The sequence below is a fragment of the Lissotriton vulgaris genome, chromosome 5, assembly GCF_964263255.1.
Source record: "Lissotriton vulgaris chromosome 5, aLisVul1.2, whole genome shotgun sequence".
NCBI lineage: Eukaryota > Metazoa > Chordata > Amphibia > Caudata > Salamandridae > Lissotriton > Lissotriton vulgaris.
This window is the reverse complement of record NC_141693.1, coordinates 901,220,255-901,245,950: the sequence shown is the minus strand read 5'-3', so window position 1 is coordinate 901,245,950 and position 25,696 is coordinate 901,220,255. Positions and strand designations below refer to the sequence as shown.

At 47.5% G+C, this 25,696-nt stretch overlaps 1 protein-coding gene across 9 annotated transcripts in view; it reads right to left on the bottom strand.

The window, feature by feature from the left end:
- The window catches only part of CPEB3 (cytoplasmic polyadenylation element binding protein 3), a 1,233,156-nt gene that overhangs the window by 301,195 nt on the left and 906,265 nt on the right, over window positions 1-25,696 (bottom strand). For all 9 annotated transcript variants that reach the window (XM_086922496.1, XM_086922503.1, XM_086922495.1 and 6 more), the window contains one exon: window positions 8,981-9,148. In XM_086922496.1, coding sequence (XP_086778622.1) covers window positions 8,981-9,148 — 168 coding nt within the window. The remainder of the gene's footprint in view (window positions 1-8,980; window positions 9,149-25,696) is intronic.

Here is a 25,696-nt window from a genome sequence, read left to right as displayed (position 1 = left end):
ATTATAGCTCCTAGAGCCTTCAATGTTTTAATTCCTAACAGATTTTCTGGACATGATTTCGTAAGTAACAAGTCTGTAACACGTGATAGTGGACCCACAGCCAGGGGGACTGGTTCTGATACTTCATTTACAATGGGCTGTCCTGAAAAGCCAAGGGAAACATTCTGTGAGCATGAGAGGGGTGCCCCTGGGACTTCATTATGGCTTATTGTTGTGCGGCTTGCCCCTGTGTCAATTAAAAACTTTCTGTCTTTTCCCAATACTTGACTGTGTACATAAGGACCCTCTTGATCTACAGGAATCTCAATAAGAGGCAAACCAAACTCCCTCTCTAGGCTGTTTCATGTATATCGTGGATAATCGGGGTAAGCGGACTGGGCATACTGGTACATCTGTTGTGAAACTTGCTGGGACGCGGCAATGGGCTGTGGCTGTGATACCGCTACTGTCTGTGCTGGAGGTGAGGAAGCATGCATAGGCTGTGTATTCTGTGAGGACTGATGCTGGTTATGGTCTTGTCTAGGCGGATGCGGTCTTTCTTTAGTTTTACCTGTCGCTATGTTATGTTTCAGAACTGGGCATTCATGTACGTAGTGGCCTGGCTGCTTGCAATAGTTGCACGTCCCTTTAACGGGAGCTGCGGCGTGACCTATCTGGGCCGTACCCTTTCTATTCCCGTCGGTATGGACCGACTGGGCTACTAACATTTTCATTTTTGTGTCTTTCATACGTTTCTGTTCTTGATCCTGTTCTTCTCTAATTCTATTCTGATGGTATTGTAACATTTGTAACATCTGAGATGGCGTATTTGCTTGCCATGTACTCTCCACCTTGTATACACGATTCTTGACTGCTAACAGGGAATTCTCAACTAACTTTGATACAAAAAGATGCGGGTACGATTCGCTACTTGGTTTAAGACCACTATTAATAATAAAACATTTCTCGAATCTTGAATAAAAGTCACTAGTATCTTCGTCGGGCTTCTGTTTACATGCTGAGATCGCATCGCAGTCTTCTTTTCTAGTTGCCAATAATCTTGGCAGAACCTGTACTATTAAACCTGGTAATGCTTTAGTTTTGTCCCCAAGGCCTACCCCTGGGACACGTTTATTCTCTTCGTCTTCTATTTCTGCCCATACAATCTTTTTCTCTCCCACCTCCCATTCCTTTTCCTTTAGTTTCTCGTAGATGCCCGTGGGCAGCAGCACCTTTAACATTTTCATGATATCATCATATGTGTAATCCCCCATCAGTAACATGTCTTTAAGCTCTCTGTGGAAACCTGCAGGGTCTTTATCATGGCTCGGGACTAGTTTCTTCATTTCTAACAGTTCTAACTTGGTCAATGGCGTGTGTACATATACACGTTTCAAGAGATTGTCCGTACCCATAACTGGGTGTACTTCTCGTAAGGGGTTCTGACTTTCAATGCCACCCAGGCATTGCATGTGATACGTTTTTCTTTCTGGGGGCGGAGCAGGAACATATTCAGAGCTTATGAAAGTGTCATATCTACGTCGTTGTTCTAGAATTATTTGAATTAATTTGGTACTTAGACCTCTCCATCTATCCATGAGTAATGCTTCTAATAATTCGGGTAAGGGACCTGGATCCGAATGCTGATTTCTGTACTTTATGAGAAGGTGCTGAATCATGTATACACCTGCTAATTTCTGCTCGTCTGGGGAGAGGTTCAGAAATGTCTGCGCTACTGTGTCATCATTATATATGTCTGGATTTTCGGCCCATGATATGGCTGACCGGGCTAGTTCTTGTTCATCCATAGAATTGAGTACATGGTACCCTACTCGATCTCGAAGCCTTTTATCAGTTTCCTGGAACTGATGCTCAGCAGAATTCGGATTTGTCAAGGCACAGAAAAGAACTCTCTTGCTTTCTGGACGGATGCCTTTCCTAAGGTAATTTCCTTTACCTACATATGCTATAGTGTCTAGAGTTTCTTCTGGTTCTTCACATTCTTCTTCCCCCTCGGAGGAAGCCTTCTCTTTCTCTTTTTGGTGTATTTCTATCACTGCTTTTCTAATTTTCTTGTACATACTAGCTATGCAAGTCCCCTTATCGTGTTTTCCTTCAGATATATTTTGACCCCACTTGTTTAATGCATCTAATTCACTCTGGTCGGTCCCAGGCCTATCTCGTTCTCTTATTAGGCAATTTATAAAAAAAACGTAGTATCTGTGCTTGAACGTCAACTTTCTGACGCTCCATGGCATCTTTAATACTGTCGGGGTCTTTCCCAGTCTGAACAAACTCATATATTCTATCTAGGCGCTCCTTCATTCCTGCATAGCACAGCAGGAAATCAGTAGCAGATCTTAACCGTAGTGATGCCAACACCATTATATCGTCTTTGCCGGGTACTGGATCATATCTGCAAACTGAAATAGTTTCTTTAAACATGTCAAGACGGGGTGATTTGAACGAAAAAGGATTCCGCAAGTCCCCAAGCGGTAACCTGCGTGTCGTTGGCGGGGTGTGAAGACCCCCGGTAGCACCCCCTGAGGCGGAAGCTTGAGCATTATTTCTTTGTGGAGCCTGTATCTGAACTTGAATGTGTCTTTTAGTAGGATCAGGTAGAAGTGGTTTCGGTGGATCAGTTTTAGGTACGGGAAGTGGTGGAGCTGGTGGAACAGGGGAAACCTGTCGTGATACTGGTAGGATATGATTTTGGGGCGGGTTACCACCCCCGTCCCCGTCGGTAGGCAGGGCGCGAACAGGCAGGTTGGTGTAAGCGGGTGCTACATCCTCTAGATAGGCATTCAGGAATATGTCTTTAGTGGTCCTATGAGTTACTTTGGTTGGAACCAATGGGGGTGGTAGGTCTTTCGGTATTTCTGAAATGGCCTCAGGTGAACCCTCGGCCGCGAGATACATACCGTTTACGAGATTATTTCGTGCGCGGTCTATCTGTTCAGTTTTTACTCGGATCCCCTCGGTAACTAGTTCGTTTTCTTGGGTTTTCTCTGATTCTTTAAGTCTGTCTTCTCTACGTAATGTTCTTTCAGCACGCTTATGTGATTCCTTACGCCAAAACTCTATGGCGTCCTTCTGAGATTGTCTGGCTTTCTTTTTCCATAGTGCTTCCTCTACCTTCATGATGCACTCGGCATCCCATGTTCCGGTAACGGGCCACCTGTGTCTTTCGTCTAGATGTTTGGTATAGTCAGCCCATAAATCGAGATATAATATGGCATCTATGCCATGCTTGTGGTACATAAAGTTACCTGGGGTGTCCCTAGGGGGGATAGGAATTTCTTCCTCTAGTATCCCTTTCCTGGTTCCTATCTGCTTTAACTTGTTGAAAAACGGCATCTTGTTTACTTGGTACTGAATGCTCGATCCTTGCTACTTAATACTGAATACAGCTAGTTATACAAGAAAACATAAATGCACATTAGGAAACAGTCACACTCATACCACGACATTAATCACATGAAAAGACATTTTGAAAACATATATGACTACCCCCTATATCGGATGTACTGCTAAACAGCACAGATACACTGCTAAAGCGGTGCAGAACGGATGTACTGCTAAACAGTACAGATACACTGTCTAAAAACAGTGCAGACCGGACTTGTGTACCCAAACCCGTCTAGATACGTCCCAGCAATGGTACTCACCGGGAAGCACGGAAACAGAAGGCCTCGGAAAACTCGACTGGACTCGACACTTCGGAAAACTTCGGAAAACTTCGGAAAACCTCGGAAAACTTCGGAAAACTGGTGGGCCTCTTGACACCTCGGACCTTGCTTCTTTCGGCTGGGCTCTGGTCGGGATCCTCTGCACTCCTCACCGCCTCGTCTGGGTACTGATCGTAATCTTCGTCACCTCCGTGGGCCAGAGGGAGATACAGGAAATCCTGCCGGTACGCGTAGTTTCCTTCTAGCTGATGGCAGGGGACAGAGTTTACAACGCACCAACCGGCGCGTGAGGTGGGGGAGGGGTCCCTATTCGGGCGCCAAAATGATGTAAATATATAATTTACCGTTGAAATTTCTATGCAGGTAAGTACTTAGTCAATAATAACTCAATCGGAAAGAAAGAAGACAGAGTCCGTGGTGTTAGAGTTCTTAGGGGTTTTATTCCTTAAAAAGGAATGGTCAGGACCAGGATATCATGTTCTTCCCACCACAGGGGTGGAAGAAGGGATAGAGCGCGCTACATTTTATTGACAGTACATAGCTTATATACTTAATTCATGTCATAGAAAACAGTACAGTAGGCGTAGCAGCTGAGAGAAGACAAGATAACAGTAGCCACGTGTTACTAGTACGTAATCAGAAGGCGTGGACTAGGCGTGAACTGGAAGTGTGTGCTAGAAACGTCACAGATAGGTGTCACAAAAGGGGTGGCACTAAGCAGAGATGTTGCAATGTCAGCAGAAATCGGAAGCTTGGATGCGCGCGCAGCTGCATGACGTGTGATGGACGTGAAACTGGAGGGTGCAGGGGACTTGACATTTGCACTGACGGAAAGAGACAGAAGTCTGGCATGTCAGATCAACTTGTGCTTCTATCATATCTGATATCTGGTGTTTGGGAACTGAGCTATCTGGGCGGAAAGGTCTCTGGGGCAGAAGCTATTCTATACTGACTGTGAGTGCGTGTATAAGCGCCTGAGTGTCTGCTTGAGAATATGTGGGGGCATGGGCCTTCCATGGGAGCATGGCAACAGAAGCTATGAATTACTTGCACGGAGACAGGTCGGCCCTTTGGCCCTGTAGCTGAGGGGGATGTTTACTGAAGCTAGCAGGCAGGAATGTATTTTCGAGGAGCGGAACAGATAACTCGAAGGTTATAGTCAATCTTGGCAGGCAGCAGGCTGAGCTGAGCGCGCTGGGCCGCGCTTGAAGTAAGGCAGAGTTCACGGGTACGGGGGCAGCCTGGGCAGCCTGGTTTGAGGCTCCCAGAGTCAGGAGGGAGAAAAAGGCTCGATGGCAGATATTCTGGGCCTACTTTGCCAGAGCTGAAAAACATGTAGAATACACTACAAAAAGACGTTGGCATAGTATACTTAGGAACGGGCTATCCAACCCATTCAGGGTGGGTCTGAAAGAGGACATGTTGACGTTGGACGCAAATGTATTTGCGTCTTCATAGCTGGTACAGGAGGGAAGTTACATGCACTTTAACTCGTACATGGAGACGGTGGGGTACACGCTAGGGAACACAACTTGACCAAAATTTATATTTCCTCAAGTGACCTGGTTAAAGAGGGCATGAAAGAGTTGAAATTGAATCATAAATTCAAAGCTGTTCCAAACAGGGCCTCCCAAAATAATTTTAGCCCAGGGCCCCCAAAATCCTTAAGATGTCACTGGTAACATCGATGGAGCTGCAGAATGGATGCAGGTAAAAATGCATCTTACAGGTCCAGGTCTACCATCCAGTTACCTGAATCCAGGGCAGACAGAAGCTGGGTGAATGGGAGTATGTTGACTTTGTCCTTCGCAGGAAGGCAGCAAAAGGATTAAGGTCTAAAATAGTACGAAGGCCTCCATTCTTCAAGCACCAGGAAATAGTGAGAAGAACACCCAGTCTCTATTTCTGAGACCAGTACCCTTTTTATGGTACATTTGGACAAGAGAGCCTACACTTCCTGCAGTAAGACAGTCCTCTGAAAATCGCTCTGATGTGGGTGGAAGATGTAGTGGGTTAAAAGGGATTGGAAGGGTGAAGCCCCAATGTACAATTTGAAGGACCTATCTGTCTGATGTAATCTTGGACCACCCTTGGAAAAAGTGTTGGTTTCAGTGTGATCATGAGTCACTAAGGGAAAGCTAAAGTGGCATGGAGGCTGCTGCTGCAGGGCTGGGGGTCTGACCAGCACATCTGCCTGATGGTCATTCGCTGCCCCAAAAGGACTGGGTGCTTTCTGTGCTAGTGCATGATGGGGAGGGTGGGGGTTGGATGGATGGCAGGCACTGGGTTGCCTGTATGCCAGTACTCTGTAGAATTCCAAAAGGGATGGGTTTGCTGAGGGAACTGTCTGGTAGGGGCTGAATGGCCAAGGAACATGCCTTGGCTTCTCTTTCCATAAAGTGTTCCAGAGCAAAATGCTCTTTTTTGCCAGATAAGCAAGACCATAAGGGAGGCCTGGACATCCCAAGGAACCTGAAACAATGGATCTCATACACGCCTGGCGACAAAGGAACACACTGTTTCAGACTGCTCGACCTAAGCAATTGGTGGTGTCCAGGCCAGATCGATTGATATGTTCTCATCAGCCATCTTGAATGGTTTGCACCAAAGAGGCCTGAAGATCTTCAGGGGCTGCCAGGAAGATCTTGCTGACCATGTCTCAAAGGCCATGTGCATATTGGTGAAGCATACAACTGGAATTGACCAAATTCGAGGTTACGCTGGCAGATGAGAACATTTGTTTCCTGAATGCTTCCATCCTTGTCGACTCTGTCGCGCAAGGTCATAGGGAAGGAGTCGAGACTCACCTTGGTGGTAGAATCTTGAACTTTCAGCCTCCCCGGAGTCGGATGGTCAGTCAGGAAATCAGGGTCACCTAGAACTGACATGTCATGTGGGAACTTGCTTGTTTACTATTGGGCAAGAGCAAGGTTTGCTTTCATTCCATTAATGTATCAAGTCAGGGCTTCATTACAAGGCAACAAAAGCACAAAAAAAGCTTGTCCAGGTTGCAGGACATCTGGAAGGATGTTAGCTTTTACCTACATAGAGGGAAGTTGTGGGCCCAAGATCTCTGCTGAATGTCTTATGATCACAACAAAGGAAGCACGGCCTTCTGTGGGTGGCCCAGGAGAAGAAACCAACACAGTATCAGGGGATTTATAAAGCCTAATGGCCTCATGCAAGTCCATAGACAAATAGTTGTCATTGTAGAGTGGGGATAAGACATCCCCATCATCAGCATTGTTAATTTCAAATGGAGGTAGACTGATCGCAATCTAAAGCAAAACCCTTGTGGGGCACCTGCTGATGGCTTTCCTGCAGGGATAGTGTTCTGCCAATATCAGATTGAATGATGTACCGGAATGTCAATGTGGATACTAATTGCAAACTCGGTTGAGATGACTTTGTCTCAGAGTCAGTCACTGAAATCGGTCTAAGTTCTTCCTACGGGGACATCAATATTAGCGTTGAAAGGACTGGTGCTGATTTTGTCACTGCAGCTTAAGTCAGTTCTGACACCTGTGAAGAACCAAAAAAGAGTTAGATGGGCACAGACGACCCAGAGAATGGATCTGCTGACAGTAACCAGACTGGAAGTACCTGCAGGTCTTTTGGGCGCAAAGGCACGACAGAAAGAACCAGGAGGGCTACAGATGCACAACATGGCCGCCGCGAAGGCATTGATCTGTTGAGACATTTCGGGTGACCCAGTTAATTCGGGATGCATCAGGACCAAATGTAGAATCAGCTCTGTTGAAAATCAGAAGCAAGACCGGGTGGCACATTACCACCCTTGCAACTTCTTTGGAGGCATCTAACGGGGGATGGCGAGAAGACCTCCTTGGCCTTCTTCTGTTTCCGCTTCGTCTTAGACCTGGACTTACCTAAAAATGTCAACTGCAGCGATGACATATTATGTGAACGGCCTCAGGAGCAAGTCTGTGCTTTCAAGTTTGAATGGGACATCCAAGGTTTGTTTCCGGTGTTCGACGTACAGTTTTGCTTCCCTGTCCTGGATCGCCTTGCTGTTCTTTTGGGCACAGTACTCACATGGCTTGGGGTCGTTTTCCAAGCTCACACACGAAAGGCATAACTCGCAGGGTCTGTCACAAACAAGTGTTGGCAACTTTCCCTGCATGGTTTAAATCCTGTAGTCTTCGGAGGGGACATAGTTCCCTAGTACAATGGTTTATTTTGAAATCAAAATCTAGCAAAAAGAAAAGAAGAGTTTGGATTTGGAGCTTGACAGATTAAAATTAAATGGAAATACACATTTTAGAAAAATGTAATAACTAGTGATGACAAACGTGAGCGCCCAAGTTAATACAGTCTGACATACATAAAAGGCTCACAAGTGGTGCTAAACATACAATGCACAGTGGTGGATTGATCAGACAAAAATGAAAGAAAACAGCAATAGTTCGTCATAAAGGAGCAGGGTGAGAAGGAAAAGGTAAAATATTATACGTGCTGTATTGGATGAGTTGAGATTTAAGTAAGAGGGTGCAACCTAAGTTTACCACACAGGTCACAGACATGTAGGTGGCAAGAACGGAAATAAAGATTCAAGTGTCTTCAAAAGAGAAACGAAAAGGGTATTTATTTGCATAGCCAGAGAAATAGTCTTTTTCACCAAGAAATTGGAAGATGGAAGTCTAAATAGCTGCTCTTTGAAACAACATCACTGTTAAGGGTGGATAGTATGAGACTCGTATCTGGATACTGTCAGCAACACTCTGAGAGGACAATGACTGCGGCATGTTGAGCACCTGTTCAATTTTATCGGAACTCCAGTCCTTTCCGGATCATATACATTAAAATCATTAACTTTTGGCTTCCTTTTCTAAGAATATACTTGCTTTAAAGATCTTCACGGTTTCACTATAGTAACAGTAAAATCAAACATTGTGTTAGTAGTATTTCTGTAAAATTAAAACAAATGAAGATGGCTATGATCTATGGTAGGCCCCATTTAACAATATTTTAAAATATTGGATTGTGTAAAAACTATGTGAAAAACAAACCAATTACGACAAAATTATTTGCTTATAGGCGAACATAAAATACTAAATAACCATCTTTTTAGAAAAATGTGAATTGTTTTTGCAAGAGGTCACAAGGTCTTTGGGCCAGTAGCCCATAAAACGCAGTGACAACTTCAAAGGATATACATGGAAAAAATGAAATATGGAAATAATTGAACAGTCAATAATATATAAGGCATTATATAATGTAGCTGAGCATTAGGAATCCCTGCATATAAGAAAAACACCCATTGCCTTAGCATTTTCAATAGTGATTGTCAGTACCTTCATCAATGTCAGGAGGCAGCCCCCCAACAAAGACCTTCCTAGAATAGCGTTCCACTCTTTCACCATTCTGGCAGCGCGTTGGAGAGCTCAAACCCGATGATAAGGACTGGTCACCATGACTGTCATCTAAGAATCCATCTTCAAAAGGAAAGAGTGAAGACCGACCTGGAATACATCGGAGGTGAAGATGGTTAATCAAATTTGTACCTGTCAGTCATTAAATTTAACAAGCAGTCATAATGTTATGCAAAGAATGCAATCTCCCCGATTTCTGAACTGTATGTATTATCTGGCATTTAACATTCTATGGGCATAATGGATTAATTACCATTTTAACATCTGTTTAAGTTATTGATCACGAAACTTGTTACCATATACAATTCATAAACATGGTACCCATTAAAAACTAGGTCAGACTTTCGTAACACTGACTTCTGTGGATCCGGCTGAATCATTACTTGAATTCGGGGACCCCCACTCAGTCATTATTATAAGTCACGAAACCCCTGCATAAGCAATTTCTATAATTTGAACCTCAAAACTGTACACCAAAAATACAAAAACAAGTATATGTACTAAACCACATGCTCAAATATTGAAATATTTTGTTTAATTCTACCTTAAGTATGCCATATTTTCAATCCATGTTTGAGATTGAAAAATGCTAGAGGTTGTTTTAAAAAGCTTCAAAATAACCAAAAATGCATTTCAACTTACAGACTATTTCCATATTTTGTAGCATAGACGATTTTTTAACTGTAGTGGGTGGAAACACTATGCCATGGCCTACTCTCCCACAATGTTACTTTACTTTCATGTCTGCGACATGAGTTAATATAAAATGTATGGATTCAGCCAAAAGGTAAGCCAGGAATTCAGCCACTCGTGTTTCCAGGCAATCAATACCTCTCAATGAATGTTAAGTGTGTTATTTATGATGGAACCGTCTCACTGCGTACTTGACCAATTTGGAGGCTTATGCAGGAAGAGAGAGGAGGGGGCGTGGCTAAGCCACGAGGAAGAGAGAAGTGTGGCTCAGGGGTTAGAGGCGGCAGACCCGGAAGCTGAGATCGGCCCTGGACCTGGGTTCAATTCCCCGCCTCGGCGGGTCTTGGGCTAAAAATTCCTCGGACTCGATAATTCTCTCGCTCCGGTGCCTTCTCGACTCACGGGTTCACACTCTGCGACTCTGGGCAATAGCTTGCTTAATCTCCACAACAGCCCCTCGCGGCGGGATGCCTGGCTTTCACCTTGTGGATACCCTGCCTGGGGTTATCTCACAGGGGAATACCAGGATGGGTTCCCTAAGCAAGCGCCGGGACACCCACTGCGGGTAGCTGTGCGCTATATAAGCTCAAATACATTTACACATTTACATTTACAAGCACGCAACGTGAATGGCCGCCTTGGGGTAGAGCTCCGCTCCGAGCTCCCCTTCCCGGTGCAATTATCCGGCATTTACCGACCCTAGCCAGCCGAAAACCGACGGCGCAGCAGTGGGATACTGCCCTGAAGCATCCCACCGACTTTGACGAAAATCGGCGCATCCACGCCGCACCGCGAACTCCGCAGCGCCCAAGCCGCCCGCCTCGCCTCCAGCCCTGGCGGGAGCCAAGGAAACACCGCGGCTCCACTAGACGAGTTAGGCCTGGGATCGCGGCCTGCTAGTGAAAACGGCGAGCTACACTGAGGCGCGAAAAGAGGCACCAGGGACCCGACCCGACCCAGCTGGGGGTCCCGCTGACTGCACACCCGCCGAGGGGCCCAGCCCTGTGGAGGAAGTAACGCAGTGAACCAGCGCTGACCTCACGGCCACAGGCCCCAAGCTGGGACTGCGGAGCTGGTCCACCATATGCGGAAACCTGCTGCTGCCGACCGGAAAGATCTGCACACTCGCCCCAGCGCCGGGTGCCCAGAGGTATGAGCGCTGCCCGCAGTGGGAAATATTAGGAGAAGGACTGGACGGCGAGGCCGATTGGGATTGACGGCGCCATTGCTAGACAGGCCCGGAACGATACATTGGGGACCAAGGCACCCGCCTATCGGCGGAGTACGATGAGAACGAACTAACGCCTGTGGCCTGGGGAGTACAGTGGCCGTACAGCCACCTGCACCACAAGAGCAGCGTAACGGCCCGCACGTCCCGCGGCCCCACTAACAGCACCCCTGGGAAACACGCGGCGGCCGGGCACCGCATCTCCCCGAGGAACCAGCGGCCCAGCAGACGCAAGACGCCACGAAATATCGACACGTCGACGCAGCCACGAACCCCTATCGGCCCACAGGCCGCAGTGACTGAGTGACCGCCGCACACGCCAGCTTACCGTCCTGGAACCGGCCACGCTGCGAGGGCGGAGGCGACGCAAAGCAACAGATGTCTAACGGGCCCACAACCCGCACCGGGAACAGCGGCAACAACTCGAAGGGCAAGATGGACAAATCTGGGTAAGGCTCCGACCTAGACCACACAGCGACGAAGCTGGACACCATGCTGGCAGCCATGGAGAGACTGGAAGAATCAATACAACTAACTCGCACATCCCTGGCCACGAAAATTGATAGCATGGCCATTGACCTGACGCACTTGAGAGCGGACCATAAAAAACTGGTGGACCGCACCACGGATTTGGAGGGCGTAGTACAGGTACTTAAACCTGAAGCCGACCAGTCGCATAAGCAGATCCAAGACTTACTAAACAGGGTGGAGTTCCTTGAAGACAGGGCGGAGGATGCGGAAGGCAGGGCACGAAGAAACAACGTGCGATTAGTTGGGGTCCCGGAGAAATGGGAGGGGCGGACCCCAGAGGAACACATGGAACGGTGGCTGAAGGACATACTACCGGAAGGATCGCTCTCCCCACACTTCGTGATAGAGCGTGCACACAGGGTCCCCACCAAACCTCTAGCGACTGGCTCCAACCCAAGACCCATGTTGCTCCGCATATTGAACTATCGAGACAGGGACTCCATCCTGCGCGAAACACGCAAGCTCCACGAGATCCGGATTGAAAATGCGACTGTGATGTTCTTTCCGGACCACACAGTACAAGTACAGCGGCAAAGACACTCCTTCCTGGAGGTGAAAAAACGACTAAGACAGCTAGGACTGCAATACTCTCTGCTGTTCCCTGCGAAATTGAGAATAGTGGCTGGGGAGCGCACCCACTTCTTCACCGAACCAAAGGATGTGGAAGCATGGCTGGACAGCGGTGTAGACACGGACCCCAGAACAGCTACGGTTCCCACACCAAGGAGACGATTCGGGGGCAACAGAAGAAAGCGCAAGCCCCGCCAACGGGCACAGACCGGCACACGGGACAAGGCGAGAACTCCTCCCCCAGCGGATGCCACGAGGCAGGAGAAGCAAGATGCCCTCCGCCTGGTAATGGAACTCAGCAGATCCCCTGCGCTGAGCGACGCGGCGAGTGGAAGCGTGCAGGAACTCCCCAGTGACGATGAAGCCATTTATGGCATGCCGGACTCCCAAGCGACAGGAGGCCAACCAGACGTCAATCCACAAACAGCGGACTACATCGGCATAATCGCGCCGAGGGACCAGGACTCCTCAGAGACAGTACCAGAGACTACTACGCTGGCCCTGATGACACGCACAGACAGACAAGCAACGCTGCAACAGCGGAGGTCACACGCAATGACGAACGGCACCCCTGCTACTGACAGTCAGGAGTGTGGCCAACTCGCACTAACAGCCCCCCCCCGGGCGGATAAAGAACCAAAAGAAGACACTGGATGCACACACTGGGCCGACGTCCGGATCCAAAGACGCCTCGCCTGGCAGCAGCTCGATTGGGACACGTAAAGTATGGTATTTCCTACATGTACTAATGGGGCCCCCTGTATGCAAAGGCGGAACGGACTGGCATGCCCTTCCCGGGAAGGAGGCAACCCTTCACACAACGACTTTACAGACTCGTAACTATTGTCACTGTGCACACAGCACATCCACCCCCTTAGACTTAAACTCTGTTGCTCTCCTAGAGAGTATGGACGGGAGCACGTTTCGCATCCGACCTTTTGGTATTTTAAATGTTCATACTGTTCAATGGCTTACTGTTCTGTTAGCCATGTTCCTCTCCCCTCCCTTGATTTCAATGACGTGGTGTGTAATTATAAGTATCTGCTCGACTGCTGGGGACGCCTATCCGATAGTACCCATGGGACGCACGGGGAGGAGAGGGAGGATCTGGGGGAGTGGGTATTATTAAAACCCTGTAATGTCTACCATTAAGGTATGTACGTGGAACGTGAGGGGTATACATACACCAACACGTCGTTATCAGATTTACTCGTACCTCAAACGCCACCACATCCAAATCGCCCTCCTCCAAGAGACACACCTTAGCGCCAGAGAAATACCCACACTGAGAAGCAGATGGCGCGGGCAGTTGTAAGCCACGGGTTTCTCATCCTATGCTAAAGGGACTCTGGTGTGGGTCAGGCCAGGCATTCCATGGACGGCACAAGATACACACATAGATCCCGAGGGGAGATATGTCGCGGTCCACGGAAAGCTGGACTGGAACCCGCTGGTACTGGTCTCAGTATACGCACCCAACACTGGACTAGCGGACTTCCTCGCTCAGTTGTCCAACACACTAGCCCCCTGGCATGGAGTCCCCTGGGTACTCGGCGGAGACTACAACAGCACACTAAATCTTGCCCTAGACCGCTCACACCCTCCACCCCCCAATTCACTGGCACAAAATGCAGCGAACGCGCTACAGGCATGGTCCACACAGTGGGATTTGCATGACGCATGGCGCAGCTGTAACCCACATACCAGGCACTACTCGTACTACTCGGGAGCGCACGCCCTACATGTGCGCCTAGATAGGTACATGGTATCCAGCGAGGTCCTACCATATGTCACTGACACTTGCTATATGGGCCGCACGCACTCTGATCACAACCCACATCTGTTGGACCTGACATGGGAGCAACCTCGGCCCCCGGTACCCACATGGAGGCTACAACCTGACCTTCTACTGGATGGCCCATTTAGAAGTTCCATAAGCACACAAACGGCGCAATACTTCGAGGACAACGCCGGCACGGCATCGTCACCACAAATTGAATGGGACGCGTTCAAGGTGGTCCTCAGGGGGCACTGTCTAGGCATCCAGGCCCATTCTCGGCGACAGCTAGAGGCTGACCTCAGACGCTTAGAGTCGACTCTGCTACAGGCGGAGCAGACAGCAGCCACTGGCGCCAGCACTAACTTACTGGAGGTACGGATGGAACACGACAGACTACTAGATAGGTTGAAACATATCAATTACACAGCCCACTCAGCCCGCACACATCACACTGGAGACAAACCTGGCAAGTTATTAACCTGGCTGATACAACGTGAGGAGCGCACGTCACCCGTAAAAGCAATTCGCCCGACTAACGGCCCAGTAGTGTACACCCAGGCGAAAATTCACGAGGCTTTTGTGTCGCACTATGGTGCGCTGTATGAGTCTAGGCTATTGACCACACAACCGGCCATTACGGCATAACTGGACGAAATCACTTTGACAGTCCTGACAGACGATCACCGTGACGACCTGGGAGCCCCGCTAATGGCTGATGAGCTACGAGAGGCCATCTTCGCCCTCTCGAATGGCAAAGCCCCCGGCCCGGATGGGCTACCAGCGGAGTATTATAAAGCCTGCTCCGATATCCTGATCCCAGAGCTACTCAAGGTGTACTCAGCGGCACTAGAAGACTCGGCTTTGCCCCGGTCAATGAATGAGGCGACACTAGTGTCTCTTCTTAAACCGGGCCGAGACGGCTTGCTCTTCAGGTCGTACACACCATTAGCGCAGCTGAACACAGATTATAAGATCCTGGCGTCGACCCTAGCCCGACGCCTGGCAGCCCTGGTGCCTGCCCTGATACATACCGACCAGAACGGCTTTGTGCCAGCTAGATGAACCTCCCAAAACATACGTAGGTTGTTCCGTATGCAGACCTACGCAGTACAGGACTGGCCGAGATCGGGTTGCCTGGTCCTGGACCTTGAGAAGGCATTTGATTTGGTCGAATGGCCTTATCTGCTGTCAGTGTTGCGCAAATTTGAGTTAGGGGACGACTATATTGAACTAATCGGGCTGCTGTACAGACACTCTGAGGTGCGGGTCCGCACGGGCAAGCTGATGTCCGACCCCATCAGAGTCCAACGCGGCACCAGACAGGGCTGCCCGCTATCCCCGCTGCTCTTCTCACTGGCAATTGAACCCCTTGCCGAGGTATTGCGCACCAGGGGCACAGACTGGGGCATACCAATGGCGGACGGCGTGCACATAGTATCGCTATACGCGGACGACCTGCTCCTGTATGTCAGAGACCTCACCCGATTGCCGCCGGAGCTGTCAGAAATCTTCAGATCCTTCGAGTCCATGTCAGGCCTTAAAGTTAACTGGGCCAAGTCGGGGGCATATGCGTTCGCTCCAGACACCCCTGACCCTGAAATCACGATTAATGGTGAGCGGCTACCATGGCACTCCACCACGTTTAAATATCTAGGCATCTACGTGTATAGAACGCCCCCGGACATCCTAGATGGCAACCTAACGCGCGCCATAACGTCCATAAGATCCCAGATTTCCTTCTGGAAGACCCTTCCACTCAACGTGCCGAGTAGAGTGACGTTGGCGAAAATGATCGTCCTACCCAGACGCCTATATTATTTTGCCAACATCCCGATATACGTCCAGGTCCGCACATTCAAAGAACTAGAAACCATGATCAGAGACCCGATATGGAACGCAGGGAGACCCAGAGTGGCCCTACAAAAACTATACACTCCAGTCAGTGACGGCGGCCTTGCAGTGCCGAATCTAGAACTCTACTATCTAGCTGCACAACTGCAATGGGTAACTGCCTGGCTCTCAGGGAAACATCTGGAAGATACAGCCACGGCAACAGGTATGCTGTCCCACACACAGATACATTCCCTCTTCCACCCCCTGGCGCCCACGAGGAAAACCTCACAATAACACGCAGCTGTGGCTGTCAAATGTTACACCAGGAGCTTAAAACTAACCAAACACGTTAAACCATACGCCCCGGCGCTCCCGCTCTTAGGCACCCCCAAAACCACATCCGTTGTCACGGAGGCAGCACTGGAACACTGGACACGCACAGGAGTGGACACCAAGGCAGACCTATACGCTGATGGCGCTCTAATACCTTTCATGACGCTTGCCAGTGACACGGGTCTCCCAGCGGGGCAGTTCCTACAGCACGCCTCCATAATCATGGCATACACGCAGCGTGGGGGAACATCACTGAGGAACCACCCACTCATCAACTGATCCAACACCTACATGTCATGGGACACGGTACACACTGGTTGACCCAAGCAATGTTGTCACACACGAAACATACATTGCAGCCGCTACGTGACAAATGGGCAACAGACAGAGGGAGGGACTGGACAGATGGGGAGTGGACGATGATACAAACAGGCCCAAGAACGTCCCCCGGAATGCGCGCTTTAAGATGATCCAATTTTATATACTACACCGAGCGTACCTCTCGCCAGACAAAATTAATCAATACTTCCCGGGCACAACAGCCAGCTGCCCGAGATGCAAACTGGAGGGTGCAGACTTGCTACATATGCTATGGCGTTGCCCACAAATTCAAACATACTGGCGGACAGTGCTACCAATTTTAGAACGCTGCACGGCCATGCCGGTACCACACACATGGGAAGCATGCATACTAGGCTTATACAAGCGGACTAAACATAATAAGGTCCCCTCCCGTTTCCACCAGGCACTCCACGCCCACAACGCGCCTCCTGCCACGGACCCATAACCCTCCCCAACACCAGAAGGAACCCCGTAGTCAGCACTCAAAGGCAACCATGAGCTCCCGATGCACCGATGCACCCTCGGCCCGGACCATACACCACGTCCCCAAGTTAGATGACCACAAACCCCAGTTCACATCTCCATTTTATTTCTTTTTTCTATTATTCTCTTATTGTTCATTTTCTAATGTCATCTGCTTCACAGAGCAGGCTGGAACATTTGTACTGTAGTTTTGTTGAGTTACATGCAGCACTATACCACCGAAAAATGTGATACGTCCCACGACCACGACGGACATCCTTGAGATGTAGATAAAAGTATGATGTAACATTTACGTATGCATTCCTCCTGTGAATTCAATAAAAGATATATTTTAAAAAAAAATGCAGGAAGAGAGAATCATTTGAGGATGACGCCAGGAAATCCACGCACCCACATCTCGCAATTTTTAGATTTTAGAAATGTATAGCAGCACACCCACTTACATAACCAGTTTGTTACTGAAGAACTGATTTCTGCTGTACTGGCAAACAATGACAGTAAGCTGTGCTTTTCTTTCACAACTGCTCACATTCAATATGGGAAATAAAGGCAATCATCCTTGGAAGCATTATTGAGAGTATATCCTGGAAAAGGTGAGCAGCTGAGAGATTGCTGGCAGTTTGGTGTAGGAGGGTAAAGGATTTTTATATCAGTCGAAATAAGTTTACTGCAAGTACCACTGTTTAGCCAAAGCCACTCAGCACCAATACAATTCGCCGTGCACTAGATTACAGAAGAAATCGACTCTGGGAAAATTAATGAGTTACCTACTTTCCCCCTGGGTGCAGGGCTTATGGTGTCTAATGGAATACCTAACACTCGCGGAGGCAGATCAGGAAACAGTCAATATTTGCACTGTACAAGTCCTGGGAAATGGTAGATGGTAAAGCAACCATCAGGGACATTTGCTGTGCTGGAAGGGCACGTGTATCACTAGAGGTAGAGCACCACCATTAAAGCAGTGCTACAGTTATCTATCAGGAAAGAATACAAGCATAACTTTACTGCAATAAATTGTCTCATATTTTGAATAACACCTGATTATTTTGGGTAACGAGATAATCACTTCTTTGTAAATGATTGGTAGGGCTCTTGGCTATCCAAAATTAGATGCACTACTGCTCAGGGGCCAACCTTACGGGTCATGTAGGGAGTCTTTATCGGCCTACCCAAAACAACAAACATTAATAGGCTGGGCACTCTACTCACCCACATCAAAGGCAACATATAAGAGTGTTCCTTCAGCTCCTACATCTGCCGACATCCCCCTGAACATTTGGACTGTTCTGACCGCGCAACCATCGTTTTTAGGTCTGGTCTTTGACACCGCTTTAGCTGTTTTGCCAGACTTTTATTTTTTAATACTATACAAAAAATGTATGTAGAGAGGCTGTCAGTCAGAAGTGTTTATCCACTAGTGAGATAAACTGTCATTCACCTTTTGCTTACACCCACCACAGCACGCTGCATGGTGATATGTGCCAGCCCACCTTCCGCCATTGGCTTCACTCAATATGAGTGACTGCATTTTGCTTGTGCACATCCACCAGTTCCATTCAGTACCAGGGCTGCTAGGCCACAGTGACCTTTTATAAAAACCAAATTTTTTACTTTGTTAAAAAAAAATCAATGTAGTCTTTGATTTTTCTTTCGCAAAGGCCCGGCTGCTCACTACATAATACTACTGGGCCTATTGCAGTGTGGCATGCTCAGGAAAGGACTCATACTAACCCCTTCCATGCTGATGATGGCCCCCGTCGTCATGCATCACGGTGGGCGTGTGCTGATGACGGCTGGGGCCGTCATGAGCCCACCCACTCATTAAAACGGCCGCACAGGCGCAGAATCGCGGCCGCTGGGCCTTACAATGTAATCTCTTAGTCAAGTCGCTAAAGATTTTTATTCCAACTGACATATGGACATTTATTGGTTAACTTGAAACACTGAAAGGGAAGAAGAATTTCACAATACATTTCTAGCTTGTGAAACCATCGTGATTCCAGGGCCAGGATTCACTAATTGTGGGTATAGGGATTTATTTCAGATTACCAAGCAATCCAGTATATAAGCAAACCAAGCATAAGTGCATTACGTACTGCAACACAGCAGATCAGCTGAAATATCTCAGTAAACTGAGCCGCAATGGAATGAGATACAAAATTATGATAGCCACAATAAAAGAAAACATTTTAAAGCAAACAGATGTTCTATAAAGAAATGTCCCTTCTCTCTTCTGAACATAATTCAATTATAGGATCATCTACCTAGGTTCTATATTTAGGGAGCATAGAAGGTATCAGTCAGCATGATAAGACTTCAGTAGAGGTCTTGAAAAAGGAAATAAGTGTTTAGCATAAAGATTCACATTTGCAAGAATAAGGCAAGCAGAGAGGTCTGTACCTCTCTAAGTATAAAGGGAATTTCAGTGACTACAAACCGCAAGAACACCCATTAAAAAGTATTAGGAGATTCAGAAACGTCCTTATCTCCTTTCACACCACCAGAAACCAATCAAATTGTTACTCAAGTGCATCTGCAACATCCCTTCAGCTTCCCATCGAACTGGGACTGTTCTCAAATTTTAGCATCTCACCATCCAGGTACAAAATTAACAGAAGGCCATTAATTCTCTAAGCTGACTTCCAAGTTCTTCCCTTCATGCCTCACTATCAGCAGTCTAATACACACAATAAGCCTTTCTCTAACTAACTAGAATCAGGATAATTCACCTGGAAAGAAGGAAGAAATTATGCTGACAAGGCATAATGCAGTTCAACTGAGACGTTTAATCAGGCCAATTTAGGTTAGCAGTTAATATGAACTCGAATACATAAAAAAAATTGAACAACAAAAGTAAACATGAATAATCAGTAAATGATTACATGTTCAACTGAGATTAGAGTATAAATCGTTAATCTCTACAATGATTACATTTTATTATTGCATTTAAATGTTTCACACACGTTAATGAAGTTCAGGCATACTGTAATAATGATGTCAATGTGAGTATATAATTACATAATCGTGACGTATAAGGGTGGAGCCTAAATTGTGCTGCTTGACATGTACCTCTCTATGTTTTTATTTGGCTGTTTTTATATAGTGCAAAAGTGGCTATGAGTGAATTACAGCTAATGTTACATTACGTGTGTATTTAAGGCAATGTTGATTTGAGTCGGGGATCCAAATTTAGTTTCCCAGATCCATTAGCAGAACGGTTAGCCGATGAGTCACATCCCCCAGTCTCACGTTATCTCAGATTATTTAGGACACCATCACCGTTAAGCAATTTAAAACCCTGACATTACTTTCTAAATCTATAAAACGTAGATGCTCAAGAAAGATTTTACATAAATCTTGACTTATCGTCATCCTATTACCAAATATCAGATGCTTTCCCACAATTAGTAAATTAAATATGAGGTGTTCTTATTTAGTGCATTTTTGCTTACATTGTTTCAATGTCGCTGGTAAAATCAATCTATTATCTTACCACTCTCATTCTTGTCCTGCTAATTATCTGAATCCTTAGCACTGACAGATCCTATAGGGCTGCTTTTATTTCACATGGACATGAAAACGGCATTTGTGCATGCCCATCTTTGCATGTGCTCGTTTACTAATGGCAATCTTTGTTAGGAACGAAAATATATATATTTTTTTGAAACAAGCTGGCATTGAAAACCTAGAAGCGACAATCTACCAATAGTTACAGAACACCAGATTAAACTCACTTTTCTAAAAACAACCGGTCAAGATTCTACAACTCACAGTAATCTACGTAAGAGGACAAACCTTCCCAGTTGCACTTGCAACCATGTAAGCCACCACAGAGTTTTTTTTAAAACACAAGGACCAGCTATATAATTATGATATGTGAGGCTTTGTTGGAGAGGAAATAGAAAGATATAAATGTAGTTCAACAGCTATGAATAATAGCATTAAATGCCTTGCACTCCAACACTTGTTCTATGAGAACAACTTGCTAGTTTGTCTCCTGCCAAAGGTTAATTTAGAACTCCTGAAGAGTAAAGTACAACAATTTATAAGGTCCCTGAAATCTGTGTAGTCTATTGCCACAACTTCAAGAGAATTTGTAGCTGGTCATGGTGCAAGAAGTCTAAATGTATTTAAACACCTACTTGTAGAAGGAGGCAGGGGACCGGTATCTGATCAGGATCATGCCACAGAACATACTTAAAAGCTTAATTACACGGTAACACTGTAGGAAACTAAGAACGTGTGCAGTCAAAAGCTCAATACCATGTTTGACAAAACCAATGGAACAATACACAAAAACACACCATGGGAGCAGTAGTTGCTACATTGTAGGAAACTGGCACTGTATACACTATACCAAAGTAAGGCATAGTGTGAACAGAATCCAGCGGATCTCATAAGTATAGCAGAGGCTAAATTAGATAACCTCTAACAGCTATATTTGCGGTAGTGTGGTCGAGAAGTTAGGCTTATTAGGAGGGTGGTTGAGGCATTTATTGTACTTACTCAATCAAGGTTGATGACACACACACTCAGAGACAGAATCAATCAGGTAAGTAAAAAAAAATACACTTCTATTTTATTTCTAGAACCAACCAGCACTTGCTACAGGTAGGTAAAATGTACTTTCAATTGTAAAACTTTAAAAGGAAATGCAATTGTGGGTTATATTGGAATAGTTTACAGATTGTATTACTTTTGAAACAGTTCAAAATACAGTAAGATAACTATGGATTACTTTTCAAGATCTATCGGTACTTGAGGTGGTATGCAGAGATATCACACACCAGAATTTGTCAATCACAGGTAAGTACGACAATTCTTAAGTTAAAGCATAGTTACTTCTTTTTATACAAAACAGTAGGTCCAAAACATTTTTTTAGGAACAAAACTAGTAACTTTGGTTCTTATGGGAAAAAAGTGTCAACAGTTTACAGGTAAATAAATGTCTCTCAAGTATGGCTTTTGGAGATTAGGACCAAGATTCCCTAAGGTCCAGTTAGGCACTCAAATTGCACCACCTGCGGCACAAGGGCGGGCGGGTGCAGGGGCCCAATGTTAGCGAATGGGGCTAGGGGGCACTTCAGTTCGGGAATGCTCACGGGCAGGCCACTCAGTCTTGGGAGCTAAGCTCCTAGGATTAAAGCAGGGCAAAAGGGGTCCCAGGTTGGCACAAGTCCACACGACCAGCGGCGGCCAAGTGCAGGGTGTTAGGAGGGGTTGGGAGTCCAATGCAATCCTATGGAGGTTGCCGGTTTGGGATTTTGGCTGCAGGCTCGGTTCAGGAAGTCTTCTGGGAGGAATCAACAGCTGGGCAGGTAAGTTGGAGGGCTCAGGGATGTATGTGTACCTCAGGCCCTCTTCTCCAGGGGGCAGGGCGGCTGGATGCAGGGGTGCCTTTTGAGGTCAGATTTCACCTTACCAGGCCACCTGCGGTGTGGAGGGGGAGGGGTCTCCGTGCAGAGGCTGCAGGTAATGTCAAGGAGTCCTGCAGGGGTCAACCCACGGTGGACTCGGACTCTGGAATACTGGGGACCTCGCTGAGACTGGTGGGTCACTTGGACTCTGGCCGTAGACAACAGGTGTTGGGGTGATTCCAGGCGTCTTGTTTCTTCGCCATCAGGAGGTTCAGAGTCTGTCTTGGAAGTTTTGTTTAAACAGAGCTGCTGTTCGCAGGAGATACAGTCTTTGTTGAAGGCAGTTAGTCCTCCCAGGGGTTTAGGAGGTCACTGGCTGCAGGAAAAGTCTACTTTTGGTGTAGGATCTCTGAAGACTGCAGACAGGCCGGGAGGGCTGGGGCCAAGTCAATTCTTCTCTACAGTCTCCTCTGCTGTGCGGCTTCTTCATAGGTTTGCAGGAATCTGAGCAGGCAAGTTCAGGGTCGACCCTAAATACTAAATTTAGGGGCATTTACAGGGGTGTGCAGGTCGGGACCAATGGGTCCTTTCCTTGGGGCGTGTGCACCCCCTATTACGCCACCTTCCAGTGGGAGGGGGGCATGAGCCTTTCTCTAATTGGCTGGCCCCCCTTATCTTCAAGATAGAGGAGAATGAGATGTGTGCTTCACTTTGCCTCCCCCACGGTTGACAAGGGTGGGCACACCTCTACTCCTAACTAGATTTTCCTGCAGATTCTTCCACCCAAAGTGGGGATCAGAACCGGTGGGAGCCAGATGCTGGGGGCAGAAAAAGAAAGGGACAGCTTACAAAGGTGACAGGCCTTTGAAGCTTCCCCTTTGTGGACCCAGTCCATCCTGGGGGAGGAGGCATGACACCTATGCCCATGATGGGCTTTGTTTCTGAACCCATTAAGTGAAGGCTCTCTACCCAGGGGTCCAGAAACCTTTCTGGAGGTGGCAAATGGCAGGCAGCCATTCAGGAACCTCACCAGGGATGGTCACTTTCCAGGGGGCAATTCTAAGATGCCCCCTGTGTGCATTTTACATTAAATCCCACACCAACATCAGTGTGGGTTCAATGTGCTGAAAAGTTTGCTACCAAACTTCACAGATTTCAGTAAAGCCATTATGGAGCCGTGGAGTTCGTAATGACCAACTCCCAGACCATATACTCTTGATGGCTTTACTGAACTTACAAAGTCTAAGAATGGACTTAGACACTGTAGGGTTACAGTGGTTTTGCAACTGTACCATCACCTAGGGGCTAGTGCACCCTGCTAGAGGGGGGACTTACCTCGGCCCCAGGCAGTGCGTTGCAGGCATGACATACAGGGATGATCAGTATGTATTTTAAACAGTTAATGTAAGGTGAAAGCAATTTAAAATGTGTTCTAAAGCTGCTTTATTCATCCATGACTAAAGTGCCATGTCGACTCTTCACTTTTCTCTGCACCAAAACCCGCAGCCTGCAATGCCAGTGTGTGGGTGTTAGGGTGCAAGGGCCCTAAGGGTGGCATAATAGGTGCTGCAGCCCTTAGAGGCCTTCCCTGGTCACAGTGCCCTTGGTAGCCATGGTACCTTTTACAAGGGCTTACCTGTGGCCAGAGAGGTGCTAATTCGGGGTACAAAGGTACAGTTTGGGGGTGAGACCACAGGCCCTGGGAACCCAACTGGCAGGGACACAGGGCACATCAAGTCAAGTGCATCAGAAACCTGGCAAAAAGGAGGGAGGGTTAGTGCAACTGCAACCCACTTTCCTACATACATCAAGTATGATCCATAGTTGCCAGAAAGCCTTTTATTGACAACCAATGATAATTTCCAATGGTAAGACAAGACCAAGGTTTTGTCAAAGTAGGTTTACAACATCAACTACTAGACAGGGTTCTACTGGAAGAGTGTCTAACACAGTATGGTGTTACCATTAAAAATTACAAACTGATCAAGAAAAAGCTAAGAACTTTTTCAGCTCCAAGAGAAAGGTTACAAAGAAAAGGAATACATATATGTATGTATATAGTATTTCTATAGAGATAACGTAATCAAATGAAGCAAAGAGCTGTACATGGTAAAAGGCAACAATCAAGTAAAACAAATAATCGGAGAGGATGCTAGGTTGTGGAATGTACGAAACTGGGTTACTAGTTGAGGCTGGTGAAACCCTACTCAAGCCGAGACCACAATCCTTGTCAGGGTGAAATAACAAGCCAACCCTAAATTAGTCTGTGCTCAATCCTCTGGTAGCTTGGCAGAGAGGAGTCAGGCAGAAATTAGAGGCGATGTGTAAAGTATATATGCAGCACTTCAAACAGTGATAAAGTGAACACACAACACAAGAGCAATACCACACCAATTTAGAAAAAATAGAAAACATTCAAATTTTTATAAATAATTTAAGACCAAAAAAATAGATTAGGGGGCGTGGCTGAGCGGTCCAACATGGCGGACGCGCTCTAGACGAGCTCCGGAGACCGGCCAATAAATCCTACCATTATCATGCCACATTAGCGCTGATTTCGCTCCAGTCCTGCTGTCCGCACTGTGCCTACCTGTGCCCGTTGTGCTGGGGGGGGGGCCTGGCGGTCGAATTGCTGAAGTTGAGACCGACTTGCAGAGTTGCTCCCAGACCAGGGCATGCTGCTAGAGCCCTTGCCGCACTACACCCCGCCTCTCCCGGCCTCTGGCGGCTAGATTGTGTGTGCCACCGCTGCCAGGCGGGTAGGGGCTCCGGAAGAAGACTTGTGTGAAGCGGGTGGCGTGCAGCCGCACCAACATCGCAGGGAGAGCTCTGTGTGGTGACTGCGTCGTCTGGCAAGCCTGTGCACCGTGTGGGAGTGGGTTGAGGGCCTGCATTTGGATACTCCTTGCTGCTGGTCAAAGCTGCCTCGTCTGTCTTGTAGGTTAGGAGGTGAAGGAGGCTCATACCCGCCACCCCCTGGCCACTAATGGACTCCTGCAGTGCTCGCGTTGAGCCGAATCGTGGTTGCGAGGCCGCGCTTGATGGCCACCAGAAGACAACATTGCCGACAGGCGTGGCTACCGCCGAGTCTGGGCCTAGATGTCGAGAATCGCCGTAGCCTTAGCCCATGCGGCATGCTTCATCAGCGTGGACCCTCCCAAGGTTAGTGTTGGGGCCCCCCTCCTCCTGGCTCTGTCTCGGGGGCTCCAGGCTGCATATTAGAGGGACTGTGCTACTCCTCACCTCGCTCTCAATAAGATTCCTGGGGCATCCTTGGTGGTCCTCCTTGGCGTCTGAAGTGGCATTGCTGTGTCCCAGCCGCGAAGGGCTGGATTGACTGAGGGGTCCGAGGTGTCGCTGCTTTTTGCCTTTGAGGTCCACCCCCGCCTGCCCCGTCACAGAGGCCGGCGTTTTAATCCAGGACCTGAGGCCCCCCCCCCCCTCATAGTGCTGTGGGACGGTGGAGGCGGAGGGGCTGACTATCAGCT